Here is an 18050-nt window from a genome sequence, read left to right on the forward strand (position 1 = left end):
GGGTGGAAGGCTACAAGAAACCCAGAAACCAAGATGGCCGCCAGCACATGTCAAACGAAGGAGAACAGCAAGAAGGTAAGACCATGACATTAGCGCTGCCAGCGGCTCTATGCATAGTACAAAGAGTAATGGTGATAGCGGGCAACCTTGCCTCGTGCCATTGTGGATAGGTATCCGCTTTGACTGAGCGTGTGTCATTTTTACATAAGCCGAGGGGCAGGTGTATAGGGCTCTTATAGCATTCAGGAAGGCCCCCCCTATACCAAAACACTGCAGCGTAGAGAACATAAATGGCCAACTCAGGCGATCAAAGGCCTTTTCTGCATCTAGGCCTAAAACCAATGCTTGCTGTTTTCTCTTATTAAGGACCTCTATCAGATCTATAGTCCTCCTTGTGTTGTCCCCTCCTTGGCGATGCAGTACAAAGCCAACCAGATCCTTATGTATCAAGCTCGGAAGCAGACTAACAAACCTATTCGCCAGTAGCTTTGTAAATATTTTCAGATCCGAGTTAAGGAGGGCTATAGGACGAACGTTAGCACAATCCATATGATCTTTGCTTGGCTTAGGTATAAGAGTAATAAAAGATTGCAGCATCGTGTCAGGTATAGAGGAACCCTCCAAGAAGGAGTTAAAGATTTTAACCATGTGAGGGAGCAGAATATCTATATACGTCTTATAGTATAGATACGTTAGACCATCTGGTCCAGGAGACTTACGGTTTGGCAACTTATTAATTACTTCCGTGATTTCCTCGTCCGTAATTTGAGTATTAAGGGTGGCTGCTAGGTCCTCAGACAGTTTAGGTAGCTTACATTTTTTAAGAAAAGTAGAGAACTGATCTCGTTGTTGTACAGGATCCCTTGTTCCCTGTAGAGGAAGAGAATACAACTTTTCATAATATTCTTGGAACAGAACCATTATTTTATTGGGGTCATAGGTAACAGAGCCATCAGCTTGTCTCATGGCCGTCGGGGCGTTCACTAAAGTGGAATCTCGCAGTTGTTTCGCCAGAAGTGTGTGCGACTTATTCCCCCAAGCGTAATATCTCTGTCTGGAATATAAGAGCAATTTGTTTGTCTTTACTAACGCCAGATCTCTCAGCTTGGCTCTCAACATAACTATACGTCTCAAAAGGTGGCGAGAACCACGGGTTCCCAATTGACCCTCTAGATTTTCCAAATCTTTTTTAATACTACAATATTGCAAGTTCCTATCCCTTTTTAATTTAGATCCAATAGCTATGCAGTTACCCCTGAAGACAGCTTTGTGCGCCTCCCATAGGGTGGACACATTGGAGACTGATTGCTGGTTGATACAGAAATATTCTGACAGACCCTCTCGTAGCTCCTGTTAAGATACGGGGTTAGAAAGCAAGCTTTCATTCAGCCGCCAGTGACAAATCTTAGTTATTGGGTGCTCTGTATTTAGCTTTAAAAAAATTGGCGCATGGTCTGACCATGAGATAGAGCCTATATCAGCGTCAACCATTAACCGCATAGCTGGGACATTACCTAAGAAATAATCAATACGAGAATGCATACTATGGGGGTGTGAGTAGAATGTGTATGTTCTAGCTGTAGGATAATTTACTCTCCAAAGGTCAAATAGCCCAAATCTTCTCACCAGACGTCTAAAAAGACGAGATAGTCTGGCCTGTTCTCTAGAGGGGGGCTTCCCTGACAGGGTCTGTCTATCATGTAGTTCAGAGAAAGAGACATTAAAGTCCCCCCCTACAATGAGTGCTGCCGGTAGTAACTGAGATAATTTAGCAAATACTCTAGCAATAAAAGGAATCTGTTTGGTATTTGGAGCGTATAGGTTACATAATATTATAGGAGTGCCATACATAGTGGCCTGCAATATAACAAACCGCCCTTGAGGATCTGAGATTTGGTTGGTCACTTGGAGCGGACAGTTAGCAGATAAAAGGATCGCTACCCCTGCTTTTTTTTGCCCACTAAAAGCCGAGTAGGCCTTTGGGAACATACCCCTAGCAAACTTAAACGTTCCAGTGTTATCAAAGTGTGTCTCCTGGAGGAAGACTATATCCGCTCTTTGAGCGCGACACTCCGTTAAGGCCAGTCTCCGTTTTACATTGGAGTTCAGGCCCTTAACGTTCAAGGACATACACTTGACCATAACGGAAATACTGGCTGCGCCATATACTTGCTATTTAGGCAAGACACATCTTTCCTCCAGGAGAACACACCCCGGTCCTTCCAAATGAAAGTCTGGAATAAATCAAAAGTAGTAATGTTAGATACATTAAACAGATAGTACGACACATGGAACACGAGGATATAAGGGAACACACAAGACACATACATGTAAAAAATAATAACAGGAATTATCCAAACATTGGACTTAGAAGTCCAGATGAGGGCAGTGAAAAAAGGCTTAAAACACATATTATAGCCCATTCTCTTTTCCCCCACTCTATAGAGAGCTGAGAAAAGGAAGAGGGCCAACAACAACATTCCCCCCTGCGGTGACATGGTTGAACACATCCGACATAGGTGCTTATACATTCTTTAAACAATACTTGAAACTACTGAACTTCCAAAGGCTCAAGAACACGAGTTTCCTGAACGATTAGGTATAAGAAATATATGAGGAACAACAGCCGCCTTATATAGCGACATAAACTGCAAGAAGCAAGTGTCATTTTATGACTCAGGACATTTCTAGTCAGGACGGATCATCTCTTGCATTCATCCCCCTGGACTCTTCTCTTGGCTGGGACCTGCGATTTCTGCTTTTCACTTGGCTCCAGATTGGAGGGGGCGCCATCTGCGGATCCGGAATCTCCCAATCATCAATAGGAGGCTCCGAGAGTCCCAAAGTAGCACAAAAAGCGGGTAAATCTGCATAGGCACGCATAGGTATAGCTTTTCCATTCTTGTTAGCAATGAGCGCAAACGGATTGCCCCAGCGATATGGAATTTTCTTCTGTCTCATGGACTGTAATAAGGGCTGGAGATGGCGTCTTTTTTGCAGGATGAGCCACGATAAATCCTGGTATAGTTGCACCTGTACTCCTTGGAAATCTATAGCCTTCAAAGCACGGGCTTTGGCCATTATGGCTTCTTTCACCTGGAAATCCGTGACACGGCATATAACATCCCGAGGCTGTGCTGACATATTTTTAGGTCGCAATGCCCTGTGGGCGCGGTCCATTTTGATAATGTGAGTTGCCGGAGCTTCTAAGATGAAGTAAAATAATCCATTCAGAACCTCATGTAGGTTTTCTTCTGAATCTGGTTCTGGCAGGCCTCTCACTCTAATATTATGTCTGCGGCCCCTGTTATCCAGGTCCTCCAAATGCTTTGTGTTTTCTCGGACCACCATAGTACATTTCTCCACAGTAGATTGCAGATGAGCTATATATTTGCGCGTAGTATCGTGCTCAATTTCTAGGGAGTCTACCCTAGCTGTAACTTGTTGGAAGTCCTGGCGTAGGGACGAGATTTTAGCTTTAAATGTGTCCCTAACTTCAACTATCAGGTTCTTGAAGTCCTCTTTAGTAGGGAGGTGCTGCAGCGACTGTCTCAGGGAAGCTGAAGCCTGTGACAGCTCTGGGGCACTGTCTTCCAGCTCCTCATTTATATCTGACTGTGAGTCCCAGGGTATATCTTCCCCATAACTTTCTCCTTGTTTATGTGGCTATGGTCCTCTGAGGCTTCTGCCCAATCCCTTCTACGCTGCGTTGGAGTAGCAGGAGGGTTATTGCGCTTTGACGCCATTTTGGGCGGCATGTCCGTCTGGGGATTCGTCCCCTGTGACTGTCCCCCTGCACTTTCAAACAGCCTCTGCCCCCTCGGCTTATAGGCAAACTCCACCGCTAATGGGGATAGGGGAGAGGAACTCACTGTGAGTGGGCCACTTCTTTCTTCGCGCTGTATCAGAAGCGCTTTGCTGCCTTTACCTCCAGCAGTGTTTCCCGCCACTGATTCGCGCCACAGCCCTCCTGGAGCAGACGGAGCTGCAGCGCGGCGATCAAGGAAGACCGAAATGTCCTGATTCTTCAATAGGGGTGCCGGGTTACTTCTCCCTCTCTTGGAGGTAAGCTATTTCCCCATAGGACCCGGTCACCGTGCATATGGAGCTTCTATGTAGTGGCAAGGCAGCGGAGCTCCTCACTCACACGTCCATCTTGCCGGACGGTCAAGCCACGCCCCCATGTGGTAATTTTATAGAGCAGGTTGTCACGGACGTGGCGATACCTAATATGTATACAATTTTTTTTATTTATGTAAGTTTTACACAATGATTTCATTTTTAAAACAAAAAAAATGTTTTAGGGTCTCCATAGTCTAAGAGCCATAGTTATTTCAGTTTTTGGGCGATTATCTCATTTTTTTGCGGGATGAGATGACGGTTTGATTGGCACTATGTTGGGGTGCATATGACTTTTTGATCGCTTGCTATTACACCTTTTGTGACGTAAGATGACAAAAAAATTGCTTTTTTTACACCGTTTTTATTTTTATTTTTTTAGGTGGTCATCTGAGGGGTTAGGTCATGTGATATTTTTATAGAGCCGGTCGATACGGACGCGTCGATACCTAATATGTATACTTTTTTATTTTTTATTTATTTAAGTTTTACACAATGATTTCATTTTTGAAATAAAAAAAATCATGTTTTAGTGTTTCCATAGTCTAAGAGCCATAGTTTTTTCAGTTTTTGGGCGATTATCTTGGGTAGGGTATGATTTTTGCTGGATGAGATGACGGTTTGATTGGTACTATTATTTTGGCGTACGTGCGACTTTTTTTATCACTTTTATTACCTTTTTTGGGAATTAGGTTGGGCAAAATTTCAATTTTCTCATAGTTTTTTTTTTTTTTATGGCGTTCACCGTGCGGGGAAAGTAACATGACCGTTTTATAGATCAGGTCGTTACAGAGTGTGTAGTGTATATATATATATTTTTTATTCAGTGATAAATGTTTTTGGTTTTTTTTTCGTTTTTTTTTACCCAGACCCACTTGGTTCTTGAAGATCCAGTGGGTCTGATGTCTGTATAATACCGTACAGTACACTATATAGGGTGCTGTACTGTATTTTACTTACACTTTGTCTGAACAGATCTATGCCTTTAGCATAGATCTGTTCAGCACCATGGACAGCAGGATGCCTGAGAAGGCGTCCTGTTGCCATGGGAACCTTCCCCGTCTGCTCAATTGTAGCCACAACTGCGCAGACGGGGAAGGGTAAGGACGGGGCTGTCTGGGGGCTCTCTCCCTCTCCCAATGGGGGGCTGCAAAGGCACAGCAGCCCCCTGATGGGAGAGGGAGGGTGCTCCCTGAGCTGTTAACCTTTTCCATACAGCGGTCCATACGGACCGCTGTATGGAAAGGGTTAAACGGCTGACATCGCATCACCGATGTCAGCCGTTTATACCAGGGTGTCAGCAATGTGCTGACACCCTGGTATAACCACTGTCCACCAACGATTATTCAAGGGGAGGCGGGGGATCGCGATCCCGCCTGCCGCACCGCCTGCGACACCCCCCCTGCACCACCCGCCCACATAATATCATTCAGGGGTGCAGGGGGGGTTAATAAAACTTTATTTCGGGCATTTTAAAGTTTGACCGCGGGGATCAGAATCGGCTAAAAGCGCAGCAAACCGCAGCTCTGAATTGACCTGCGGTTTGCTGCGATCGCCGATACGGGGGGGGGGCATTGTGACAGGATGCAGGCTGAATGATTTCAGCCAGCATCCCGTTCGGGTTAACCCCCAGGGCGCCGCAATCTTATTTTAAACTCCTACGTCATGGGTCCTTAACCACCTCAGCCCCCCTAGCTTTTACACTTCTGACCTACACAACTTTAACCGTTTATTGCTCGGTCATGCAACTTACCACCCAAATTAATTTTACCTCCTTTTCTTCTCACTAATAGAGCTTTCATTTGGTGGTATTTCATTGCTGCTGACATTTTAACTTTTTTTGTTATTAATCGAAATTTAACGATTTTTTTTTTGCAAAAAAATGACATTTTTCACTTTCAGTTGTAAAATTTTTTCTCTAAATTTATTGTTCTACATGTCTTTGATAAAAAAAAAAATGTTTGGGTAAAAAAAAAAATGGTTTGGGTAAAAGTTATAGCGTTTACAAACTATGGTACAAAAATGTGAATTTCCGCTTTTTGAAGCAGCTCTGACTTTCTGAGCACCTGTCATGTTTCCTGAGGTTCTACAATGGCCAGACAGTACAAATGTAGTGTCCCACTAGGTAAAGGTGGGCACTGCACAAAAAGGGGTTAATGTGTCTTAATTGCATTTAATGCCATGTGTATGCATTTTCCCTGTGTTAACTGGGTGTCAGGCCTGTCAGGGTGCAGTTTAGCCTCCCGGGCGTTAGAGGGAGCCAGAGAGCCCTGGTTATATATAGGTAGGCCCAGACAGGAGAAGGTAGTTCATTCCAGGGGACTAGAGGAGTTACTCCGTCTGCCTGAAGCTCCTGAGGCTAGGATTAGCTCAGTAGAGACACCCCAGTAGAAGGACAGGACCTCCTGGGAGAAAACCTGCAGTTACCCTCAAGCCAAGTAAGGATATTTCCAGCCAAGATAAGTAAACTAATAGGCAGAGGAACTATAAAGCAAAGCAAGGATTAATACGGGAGGAAGATATATATTTACCAAGGATTTAAGCCAGCATTTAGGCATCCGGGCCTTGGGATTGAAACCAGACAGGAGTTCTAAAAGAACAGTGTACACTATTTCTGAGGAAAGGTACAACCTGATTCTGAGTGTGTTGTGGATTTACCCTCTGAGTATCTTGCATGACTTATACCTGCCATCTTGTGGAGTAAGCCTGCTTGTGAAGCTTGTGATGTAAAGGACTGCATTACTATCTCGATGTACAAAGTTGGACTGTTTAAGTAAAGCAACGTTTGGTTCACTATACCACCTGTGTACCTCACTTATTCCAACTATAAATCGGTGTGCCACCGTTACAGGCACTGGCGTCACGAATCCAAAAGGGATCTTGCCCCAGGCACACAAAATACCAGTAACATCCAGGGCACCTCATCCACCATCAGGCCTGGTCCCTACATACTGAGTGTGCCCCAGAGGACCTGTGTCTACCTCTCCTTCACTGCCGCATGCCTGCCCAGGGTTCTCCAGTACAGTGAGCAACCCTCGATTGCCCATAACCGTGACCTCACTTCACTATACCCTGCAGGTCTGGCGTGCTGCATAAACACCCCACAAATGACCCCATTTCGGAAAGTAGACACCCTAAGGTATTCGCTGATGGGCATAGTGAGTTCATAGAACTTTTTATTTTTTGTCACAAGTTAGCGGAAAATGATGATTATTTTATTTTTATTTTTTTCTTACAAAGTCTCATATTCCACTAACTTGTGACAAAAAATAAAAACTTCCATGAACTCACTATGCCCATAAGCGAATACCTTGGGGTGTCTTCTTTCCAAAATGTGGTCACTTGTGGGGTAGTTATACTGCCCTGGCATTTTAGGGGCCCAAATGCGTGCAAAGTAGTTTGAAATCAAAATCTGTAAAAAATGGCCGGTGAAATCCGAAAGGTGCTCTTTGGAATGTGGGCCCCTTTGCCCACCTAGGCTGCAAAAAAGTGTCACACATGTGGTATTGCCGTACTCAGGAGAAGTTGGGCAATGCGTTTTGGGGTGTCATTTTACATATACCCATGCTGGGTGAGAGAAATATCTTGGCAAAAGACAACTTTTCCCTTTTTTTTTATTTATACAAAGTTGGCATTTGACCAAGATATTTATCTCACCCAGCATGGGTATATGTAAATGAAACCCCAAAACACATTGCCCAACTTCTTCTGAGTACGGCGATACCACATGTGTGACACTTTTTTGCAGCCTAGGTGGGCAAAGGGGCCCACATTCCAAAGAGCACCTTTAGGATTTCACCGGCCATTTTTTACAGATTCTGATTTCAAACTACTTACCACACATTAGGGCCCCTAGAATGCCAGGGCAGTATAACTACCCCACAAGTGACCCCATTTTGGAAAGAAGACACCCCAAGGTATTTCGTGATGGGCATAGTGAGTTCATGGAAGTTTTTATTTTTTGTCACAAGTTAGTGGAATATGAGACTTTGTAAGAAAAAAAAAATCATAATTTTCCGCTAACTTGTGACAAAAAATAAAAAATTCTAGGAACTCGCCATGCCCCTCACGGAATACCTTGGGGTGTCTTCTTTCCAAAATGGGGTCACTTGTGGGGTAGTTATACTGCCCTGGCATTCTAGGGGCCCTAATGTGTGGTAAGTAGGTAAATGACCTGTGAAATCCTAAAGGTGCTCTTTGGAATGTGGGCCCCTTTGCCCACCTAGGCTGCAAAAAAGTGTCACACATGTGGTATCGCCATATTCAGGAGAAATTGGGCAATGTGTTTTGGGGTGTCTTTTTACATATACTCATGCTGGGTAAGAGAAATATCTCGGCAAAAGACAACTTTTCCCATTTTTTATACAAAGTTGGCATTTGACCAAGATATTTATCTCACCCAGCATGGGTATATGTAAAATGACACCCCAAAACACATTGCCCAACTTCTCCTGAGTACCAGATGTGTGACACTTTTTTGCAGCCTAGATGCGCAAAGGGGCCCACATTCCTTTTATGAGGGCATTTTTAGACATTTGGATCCCAGACTTCTTCTCACGCTTTAGGGCCCCTAAAATGCCAGGGCAGTATAAGTACCCCACATGTGACCCCATTTTGGAAAGAAGACACCCCAAGGTATTCAATGAGGGGCATGGCGAGTTCATAGAATTTTTTTTTTTTGGCACAAGTTAGTGGAAATTGATTTTCTATTTTTTTTTTTCTCACAAAGTCTCCTTTTCCGCTAACTTGGGACAAAAATTTCAATCTTTCATGGACTCAATATGCCCCTCACGGAATACCTTGGGGTGTCTTCTTTCCGAAATGGGGTCACATGTGGGGTATTTATACTGCCCTGGCATTCTAGGGGCCCTAAAGCGTGAGAAGAAGTCTGGAATATAAATGTCTAAAAAATTTTACGCATTTGGATTCCGTGAGGGGTATGGTGAGTTCATGTGAGATTTTATTTTTTGACACAAGTTAGTGGAATATGAGACTTTGTAAGAAAAAAAAAAAAACATTTCCGCTAACTTGGGCCAAAAAAATGTCTGAATGGAGCCTTACAGGGGGGTGATAGAGCAGCACGAAATGCCAGCAGAATGCTTGAAACTTTTAAATACATAAAGGGAATCAACTCGGTAAAGGAGGAGAGAAGATTTAAAAGAAGAAAAACTACCACAAGAGGACACAGTTTTAAATTAGAGGGGCAAAGGTTTAACAGTAATATAAGGAAGTATTACTTTACTGAGAGAGTAGTGGATGCATAAAATAGCCATCCTGCAGAAGTGGTAGCTGCAAATACAGTGGAGGAGGTTAAGCATGCATGGGATAGGCATAAGGCCATCCTTCATATAAGATAGGGCCGGGGGCTATCCATAGTACTCAGTATATTGGGCAGACTAGATGGGCCACATGGTTCTTATCTGCCAACACATTCTAGGTTTCTATGTGATCAATGACAGGGGGGTGATCAATGACAGGGGGGTGATCAGGGAGTCTATATGGCGTGATCACCCCCGTCATTGATCACCCCCCTGTAAGGCTCCATTCAGATGTCCGTATGTGTTTTGCGGATCCGATCCATGTATCAGTGGATCCGTAAAAATCATACGGACGTCTGAATGGAGCCTTACAGGGGGGTGATCAGGGAGTCTATATGGGGTGATCAGGGGTGAATAAGGGGTTAATAAGTGACGGGGGGGGGGGGGGTGTAGTGTAGTGTAGTGTAGTGCTTGGTGCTACATATTACTGAGCTGCCTGTGTCCTCTGGTGGTCGATCCAAGCAAAAGGGACCACCAGAGGACCAGGTAGCAGGTATATTAGACGCTGTTATCAAAACAGCGTCTAATATACCTGTTAGGGGTTAAAAAAATCGCATCTCCAGCCTGCCAGCAAACGATCGCCGCTGGCAGGCTGGAGATCCACTCGCTTACCTTCCGATCCTGTGAACGCGCGCATCCTGTGAACGCGCGCATATATGCGTATATGCGTCCAGGAGGAATGAATCAACCACCTCCAGGACGCGTCGCTGCGTTCGGCGGTCAAGGACTCGGGAAACATGCCGTACCGGGACGTCATGCGTCCCTAAGGGGTTAAACATATGTTTTAATTTGCACTATATATAAAAAAAAATCTTTAGGCCGTGATAAAGGTCCGGGTCGTTGGCCGTACTAATATATACCATTTGGATGGAATAAAGATCCTACATTACGTTGCATCATACTCTTGAGTGCCGTGAATTTTTCTTTATACCCCTCCAGTACTGACCCCTGAGGTACCCCACTAGTGACAGTGACCCCTCCAGTACTGACCCCTGTGGTACCCCTCTAGTGACAGTGACCCCTCCAGTACTGACCCCTGTGGTACCCCTCTAGTGACAGTGACCCCTCCAGTACTGACCCCTGTGGTACCCCACTAGTGACAGTGACCCCTCCAGTACTGACCCCTGAGGTACCCCACTAGTGACAGTGACCCCTCCAGTACTGACCCCTGAGGTACCCCACTAGTGACAGTGACCCCTCCAGTACTGACCCCTGTGGTACCGCACTAGTGACAGTGACCCCTCCAGTACTGACCCCTGTGGTACCCCACTAGTGACAGTGACCCCTCCAGTACTGACCCCTGAGGTACCCCACTAGTGACAGTGACCCCTCCAGTACTGACCCCTGTGGTACCCCACTAGTGACAGTGACCCCTCCAGTACTGACCCCTGAGGTACCCCACTAGTGACAGTGACCCCTCCAATACTGACCCCTGAGGTACCCCACTAGTGACAGTGACCCCTCCAATACTGACCCCTGAGGTACCCCACTAGTGACAGTGACCCCTCCAGTACTGACCCCTGAGGTACCCCACTAGTGACAGTGACCCCTCCAGTACTGACCCCTGTGGTACCCCACTAGTGACAGTGACCCCTCCAATACTGACCCCTGAGGTACCCCACTAGTGACAGTGACCCCTCCAGTACTGACCCCTGAGGTACCCCACTAGTGACAGTGACCCCTCCAGTACTGACCCCTGTGGTACCCCTCTAGTGACAGTGACCCCTCCAGTACTGACCCCTGTGGTACCCCACTAGTGACCCCTCCAGTACTGACCCCTGAGGTACCCCACTAGTGACAGACCCCTCCAGTACTGACCCCTGTGGTACCCCTCTAGTGACAGTGACCCCTCCAGTACTGACCCCTGTGGTACCCCACTAGTGACAGTGACCCCTCCAGTACTGACCCCTGAGGTACCCCACTAGTGACAGTGACCCCTCCAGTACTGACCCCTGTGGTACCCCTCTAGTGACAGTGACCCCTCCAGTACTGACCCCTGTGGTACCCCACTAGTGACAGTGACCCCTCCAGTACTGACCCCTGAGGTACCCCACTAGTGACAGTGACCCCTCCAGTACTGACCCCTGAGGTACCCCACTAGTGACAGTGACCCCTCCAGTACTGACCCCTGTGGTACCCCTCTAGTGACAGTGACCCCTCCAGTACTGACCCCTGTGGTACCCCACTAGTGACAGTGACCCCTCCAGTACTGACCCCTGAGGTACCCCACTAGTGACAGTGACCCCTCCAGTACTGACCCCTGTGGTACCCCACTAGTGACAGTGACCCCTCCAGTACTGACCCCTGAGGTACCCCACTAGTGACAGTGACCCCTCCAATACTGACCCCTGAGGTACCCCACTAGTGACAGTGACCCCTCCAATACTGACCCCTGAGGTACCCCACTAGTGACAGTGACCCCTCCAGTACTGACCCCTGAGGTACCCCACTAGTGACAGTGACCCCTCCAGTACTGACCCCTGTGGTACCCCTCTAGTGACAGTGACCCCTCCAGTACTGACCCCTGTGGTACCCCACTAGTGACCCCTCCAGTACTGACCCCTGAGGTACCCCACTAGTGACAGACCCCTCCAGTACTGACCCCTGTGGTACCCCTCTAGTGACAGTGACCCCTCCAGTACTGACCCCTGTGGTACCCCACTAGTGACAGTGACCCCTCCAGTACTGACCCCTGTGGTACCCCCCTAGTGACAGTGACCCCTCCAGTACTGACCCCTGTGGTACCCCACTAGTGACAGTGACCCCTCCAGTACTGACCCCTGTGGTACCCCACTAATGACAGTGACCCCTCCAGTACTGACCCCTGTGGTACCCCACTAATGACAGTGACCCTCTCCAGTACTGACCCCCGTGGTACCCCACTAGTGACAGTGACCCCTGTGGTACCCCACTAGTGACAGTGACCCCTCCAGTACTGACCCCTGTGGTACCCCACTAGTGACAGTGACCCCTCCAGTACTGACCCCTGTGGTACCCCACTAGTGACAGTGACCCCTGAGGTACTCCACTAGTGACAGTGACCCCTCCAGTACTGACCCCTGTGGTACCTCACTAGTGACAGTAACCCCTCCAATACTGACTCCTGAGGTACCGCACTAGTGACAGTGACCCCTCCAATACTGACCCCTGATGTACTGCATTAGTGACAGTGACCCTTCCAGTACTGACCCCTGTGGTACCGCACTAGTGACAGTGACCCCTCCAGTACTGACCCCTGAGGTACCCCACTAGTGACAGTGACCCTTCCAGTACTGACCCCTGAGGTACCCCACTAGTGACAGTGACCCCTCCAGTACTGACCCCTGTGGTACCCCACTAGTGACAGTGACCCCTCCAGTAGTGACCCCTGTGGTACCCCACTAGTGACAGTGACCCCTCCAGTACTGACCCCTGTGGTACCCCACTAGTGACAGTGACCCCTCCAGTACTGACCCCTGTGGTACCCCACTAGTGACAGTGACCCTTGAGGTACTCCACTAGTGACAGTGACCCCTCCAGTACTGACCCCTGTGGTACCTCACTAGTGACAGTAACCCCTCCAATACTGACTCCTGAGGTAACGCACTAGTGACATTGACCCCTCCAATACTGACCCCTGAGGTACCGCACTAGTGACAGTGACCCCTCCAATACTGACCCCTGATGTACTGCATTAGTGACAGTGACCCTTCCAGTACTGACCCCTGTGGTACCGCACTAGTGACAGTGACCCTTCCAGTACTGACCCCTGAGGTACCCCACTAGTGACAGTGACCCTTCCAGTACTGACCCCTGAGGTACCCCACTAGTGACAGTGACCCCTCCAGTACTGACCCCTGTGGTACCCCACTAGTGACAGTGACCCCTCCAGTACTGACCCCTGTGGTACCCCACTAGTGACAGTGACCCCTCCAGTAGGGACCCCTGTGGTACCCCACTAGTGACAGTGACCCCTCCAGTACTGACCCCTGTGGTACCCCACTAGTAACAGTGACCCCTCCAGTACTGACCCCTGTGGTACCCCACTAGTGACAGTGACCCCTGAGGTACTCCACTAGTGACAGTGACCCCTCCAGTACTGACCCCTGTGGTACCTCACTAGTGACAGTAACCCCTCCAATACTGACTCCTGAGGTAACGCACTAGTGACATTGACCCCTCCAATACTGACCCCTGAGGTACCGCACTAGTGACAGTGACCCCTCCAATACTGACCCCTGATGTACTGCATTAGTGACAGTGACCCTTCCAGTACTGACCCCTGTGGTACCGCACTAGTGACAGTGACCCTTCCAGTACTGACCCCTGAGGTACCCCACTAGTGACAGTGACCCTTCCAGTACTGACCCCTGGGGTACCCCACTAGTGACAGTGACCCCTCCAGTACTGACCCCTGAGGTACCCCACTAGTGACAGTGACCCCTCCAATACTTTCCACTAGTGACCCAATCTGAGTGTGTACCATTAATAACCACTGTGGCGAAACCAACCTCGCCACTGGGTTTTGGAGGGGCCTGGCTACCAGCCTCTTGCCCCAGGATTATGGGCCCTCTCATAAGCCAGGCCTCATTTGTTCACAAAGGACTTGTACTAACTTGAACCCTGGTCTAATTCGTGCCATTTTGGGATGTTAAATGTCTGTGTATTGAAAAGGGTGGGACATTGTATACGTTGAGTAGGGAGGTCTGTTCTATTGTCTCTCTGTGTGTATTGGCGATGTCCTTTGTCCTGAGAGATAATTTAATTACTTCTCGGTTGTCTCCAGGACAGAGGATATTGTGTATTCTCCTGCCTGTGATGATTGCATCAACCCAGAGTGAGGTAATTCTATCACAGGCAGAGGGGAGGATTTTGTGTGGGAGTGTCTGAGTCTATTGTACGTGGTTATTGTCTGTTTTTACAAAACCCTGTGGTTGGTAACCTTGTTGGAAGATGTGTATAAAATGCTTGTGTGTTCAAATAAAGAGTTCCTGTTTTTATACCTTCATGGAGTCTTGGCTCATGTTTGGGGGATGGGATAACTACACTCTTGGGGATTGCTATATCACAATACTGCCCTGAGTATAAGCTCTAGTAAGAACTTGTTCCTGGTTCCTATCTCTGCATTTAGGAGAGGTTCCCCCACTGGAGCCTTGTCGTAGGTCCAGGGTGGGTAGGAGACGGCGAGACCTCCACCAAGCTTTAGCGGCCAATAACTACGTACAATACACTCAGACACTCCCACACAAAATCCTCCCCTCTACCCGTGATAGAATTACCTCACTCTGGGTTGATGCAATCATCACAGGCAGGAGAATACACAATGTCCTCTATCCTGGAGACAACCGAGAAGTAATTCAATTAGCTCTCAGGACAAAGGACATCGCCAGTACACACAGAGAGACGATGGAACAGACCTCCCTACTCAACGTATACAATGTCCCACCCTTTTTAATACACATAGACATTTAACATCCCAAAATGGCACGAATTAGACCAGGGTTCAAGTTAGTCCAAGTCCTTTGTGAACAAATGAGGCCTGGCTGATGAGAGGGCCCATAATCCTGGGGCAAGAGGCTAGTAACCAGGCCCCTCCAAAACCCAGTGGCGAGGTTGGTTTCGCCACAACCACCCTCTGTTTTCTATCCCTCAGCCAGTTACTTACCCACATACAGACATTTTCCCCCAGTCCAAGCATTCTCATTTTATATACTAACCTTTTATGTGGAACAGATTAGGTACCATTACTGGGACCAGTGCTGACTACAGGGACATTTACTGGGACCAGTGCTGACTACAGGGACATTTACTGGGACCAGTGCTGACTACAGGGACATTTACTGGGACCAGTGCTGACTACAGGGACATTTACCGGGACCAGTGCTGACTACAGGGACATTTACCGGGACCAGTGCTCACTACATGGACATTTACTGGGACCAGTGCTGACTACAGGGAGATTTACCGGGACCAGTGCTCACTACAGGGACATTTACCGGGACCAGTGCTGGCCACAGGGACATTTACTGGGACCAGTGCTGGCCACAGGGACATTTACTGGGACCAGTGCTGGCCACAGGGACATTTACTGGGACCAGTGCTGGCCACAGGGACATTTACCGGGACCAGTGCTGGCCACAGGGACATTTACCGGGACCAGTGCTGGCCACAGGGACATTTACTGGGACCAGTGCTGGCCACAGGGACATTTACTGGGACCAGTGCTGGCCACAGGGACATTTACTGGGACCAGTGCTGGCCACAGGGACATTTACTGGGACCAGTGCTGGCCACAGGGACCTGTAGGTGGCGCGCGCTTTCCAGAACCCTGTGTTCGCGGCCATGTTGCTGGCGGAGCAGATAACGAGTGCTCCCGGATGTGTCCGGAAGGTGACGGGGTGATGGCGGCAGCCGTGGTGCAGATGAGGCTGGGATACCGAGGTCTGCTGGCGGTGCGTAGCCGGGCGGCTGGCCCTGTGGCCCTAGGACTTGTGTCCTCTCAGCTCCGCACGTTCTCGGTTAGGAAGGAGCGGGAAATGGAGGAGAATCCGTTCTATGGAAAATACAAGGAGAAGATTGAAGGACTGCGCCGGTGCGACCCCCAGTGGTGGTGTGCGGCACAGCAGGCTGGATGCTCCGGCTGCTCCCGCATATGAATGGGGTATTGGGGTTCACTGGTCCCCCGTGGGCGGCCTGGGCCTTCACGTCTCACCTTTCCCCTGCAGGTCGGACCCTGGAGCGTTTGACGCTCGGGTGGAAAAGAGGAAGGAGGTGAGAAAACAGCCGCTGGGATCCAGTGATCGGCCGGCAGGGGCTGAGGTAAGTAATGGGGGGCATACAGCCCCCCACAATCCAGTCCATGAGGGGCATCAGCTTGTGGAAGTGCCGGGCTCTGTCCTCATTTTCATTCTCTTCCAGGTGAATTTGGGTTCAGTGAAGGAAGGTCCCCCCAAGAACAAGGTGAGGCCTGGACGTACTGACCCCCAGTCCCAGAGGGGGCGCCGCGCCTGCAGAAACCATTTATCCCTCTAGGCAGAGTTCACACTTCAGTTACTGGGAGCAGATGAGGTGTAATGGAGGCACCGCTCCCTGAGGTGTGAACTCGGCCTTATGTAGTGACCGTGAGCCAAATGTGGTAAATGTGGACGCTCGATTTTCTCTTCAGACCTTGAACTCTCTGCTGAACATGGAGATGGTGAAGGACAAGAGCGCTGAAGACATTGCCCAGGTGCGTGATGAGAACTCTTCCCCCCCCCCCCCCGGGTGCGCACTGTAGGGGACGGCCTCCGCCCCCCCTCCAGGACTCCCAGAGGGCTGCGCACTGTAGGGGACGGCCTCCGCCCCCCTCCAGGACTCCCAGAGGGCTGCGCACTGTAGGGGACGGCCTCCGCCCCCCTCCAGGACTCCCAGAGGGCTGCGCACTGTGGGGACGGCCTCCGCCCCCCCTACAGGACTCCCAGAGGGCTGCGCACTGTGGGGACGGCCTCCGCCCCCCTCCAGGACTCCCAGAGGGCTGCGCACTGTAGGGGACGGCCTCCGCCCCCCTTCAGGACTCCCAGAGGGCTGCGCACTGTGGGGACGGCCTCCGCCCCCCTACAGGACTCCCAGAGGGCTGCGCACTGTAGGGGACGGCCTCCGCCCCCCTCCAGGACTCCCAGAGGGCTGCGCACTGTAGGGGACGGCCTCCGCCCCCCTTCAGGACTCCCAGAGGGCTGCGCACTGTGGGGACGGCCTCCGCCCCCCTACAGGACTCCCAGAGGGCTGCGCACTGTGGGGACGGCCTCCGCCCCCCTCCAGGACTCCCAGAGGGCTGCGCACTGTGGGGACGGCCTCCGCCCCCCTCCAGGACTCCCAGAGGGCTGCGCACTGTAGGGGACGGCCTCCGCCCCCTCCAGGACTCCCAGAGGGCTGCGCACTGTAGGGGACGGCCTCCGCCCCCCTCCAGGACTCCCAGAGGGCTGCGCACTGTAGGGGACGGCCTCCGCCCCCCTCCAGGACTCCCAGAGGGCTGCGCACTGTAGGGGACGGCCTCCGCCCCCCTCCAGGACTCCCAGAGGGCTGCGCACTGTAGGGGACGGCCTCCGCCCCCCTCCAGGACTCCCAGAGGGCTGCGCACTGTAGGGGACGGCCTCCGCCCCCCTCCAGGACTCCCAGAGGGCTGCGCACTGTAGGGGACGGCCTCCGCCCCCCTCCAGGACTCCCAGAGGGCTGCGCACTGTAGGGGACGGCCTCCGCCCCCCTCCAGGACTCCCAGAGGGCTGCGCACTGTAGGGGACGGCCTCCGCCCCCCTCCAGGACTCCCAGAGGGCTGCGCACTGTAGGGGACGGCCTCCGCCCCCCTACAGGACTCCCAGAGGGCTGCGCACTGTAGGGGACGGCCTCCGCCCCCCTCCAGGACTCCCAGAGGGCTGCGCACTGTAGGGGACGGCCTCCGCCCCCCTCCAGGACTCCCAGAGGGCTGCGCACTGTATGGGACGGCCTCCGCCCCCCCTCCAGGACTCCCAGAGGGCTGCGCACTGTAGGGGACGGCCTCCGCCCCCCTCCAGGACTCCCAGAGGGCTGCGCACTGTAGGGGACGGCCTCCGCCCCCCTCCAGGACTCCCAGAGGGCTGCGTGAATTCCCTGTCGGGAGGC

At 50.4% G+C, this 18050-nt stretch overlaps 1 protein-coding gene across 1 annotated transcript in view; it reads left to right on the top strand.

The window, feature by feature from the left end:
• The window catches only part of ATPAF1 (ATP synthase mitochondrial F1 complex assembly factor 1), a 114071-nt gene that overhangs the window by 56047 nt on the left and 39974 nt on the right, over positions 1 to 18050 (top strand). The window contains exons 2-5 of the mRNA XM_040406693.1: positions 15774 to 16008; positions 16142 to 16235; positions 16335 to 16376; positions 16582 to 16644. Of these exons, the coding sequence (XP_040262627.1) occupies positions 15794 to 16008; positions 16142 to 16235; positions 16335 to 16376; positions 16582 to 16644 (414 nt within the window). The 5' untranslated portion in view covers positions 15774 to 15793. The remainder of the gene's footprint in view (positions 1 to 15773; positions 16009 to 16141; positions 16236 to 16334; positions 16377 to 16581; positions 16645 to 18050) is intronic.

The sequence above is a fragment of the Bufo bufo genome, chromosome 9 (assembly GCF_905171765.1).
Source record: "Bufo bufo chromosome 9, aBufBuf1.1, whole genome shotgun sequence".
NCBI classification, from domain to species: Eukaryota; Metazoa; Chordata; class Amphibia; order Anura; family Bufonidae; genus Bufo; species Bufo bufo.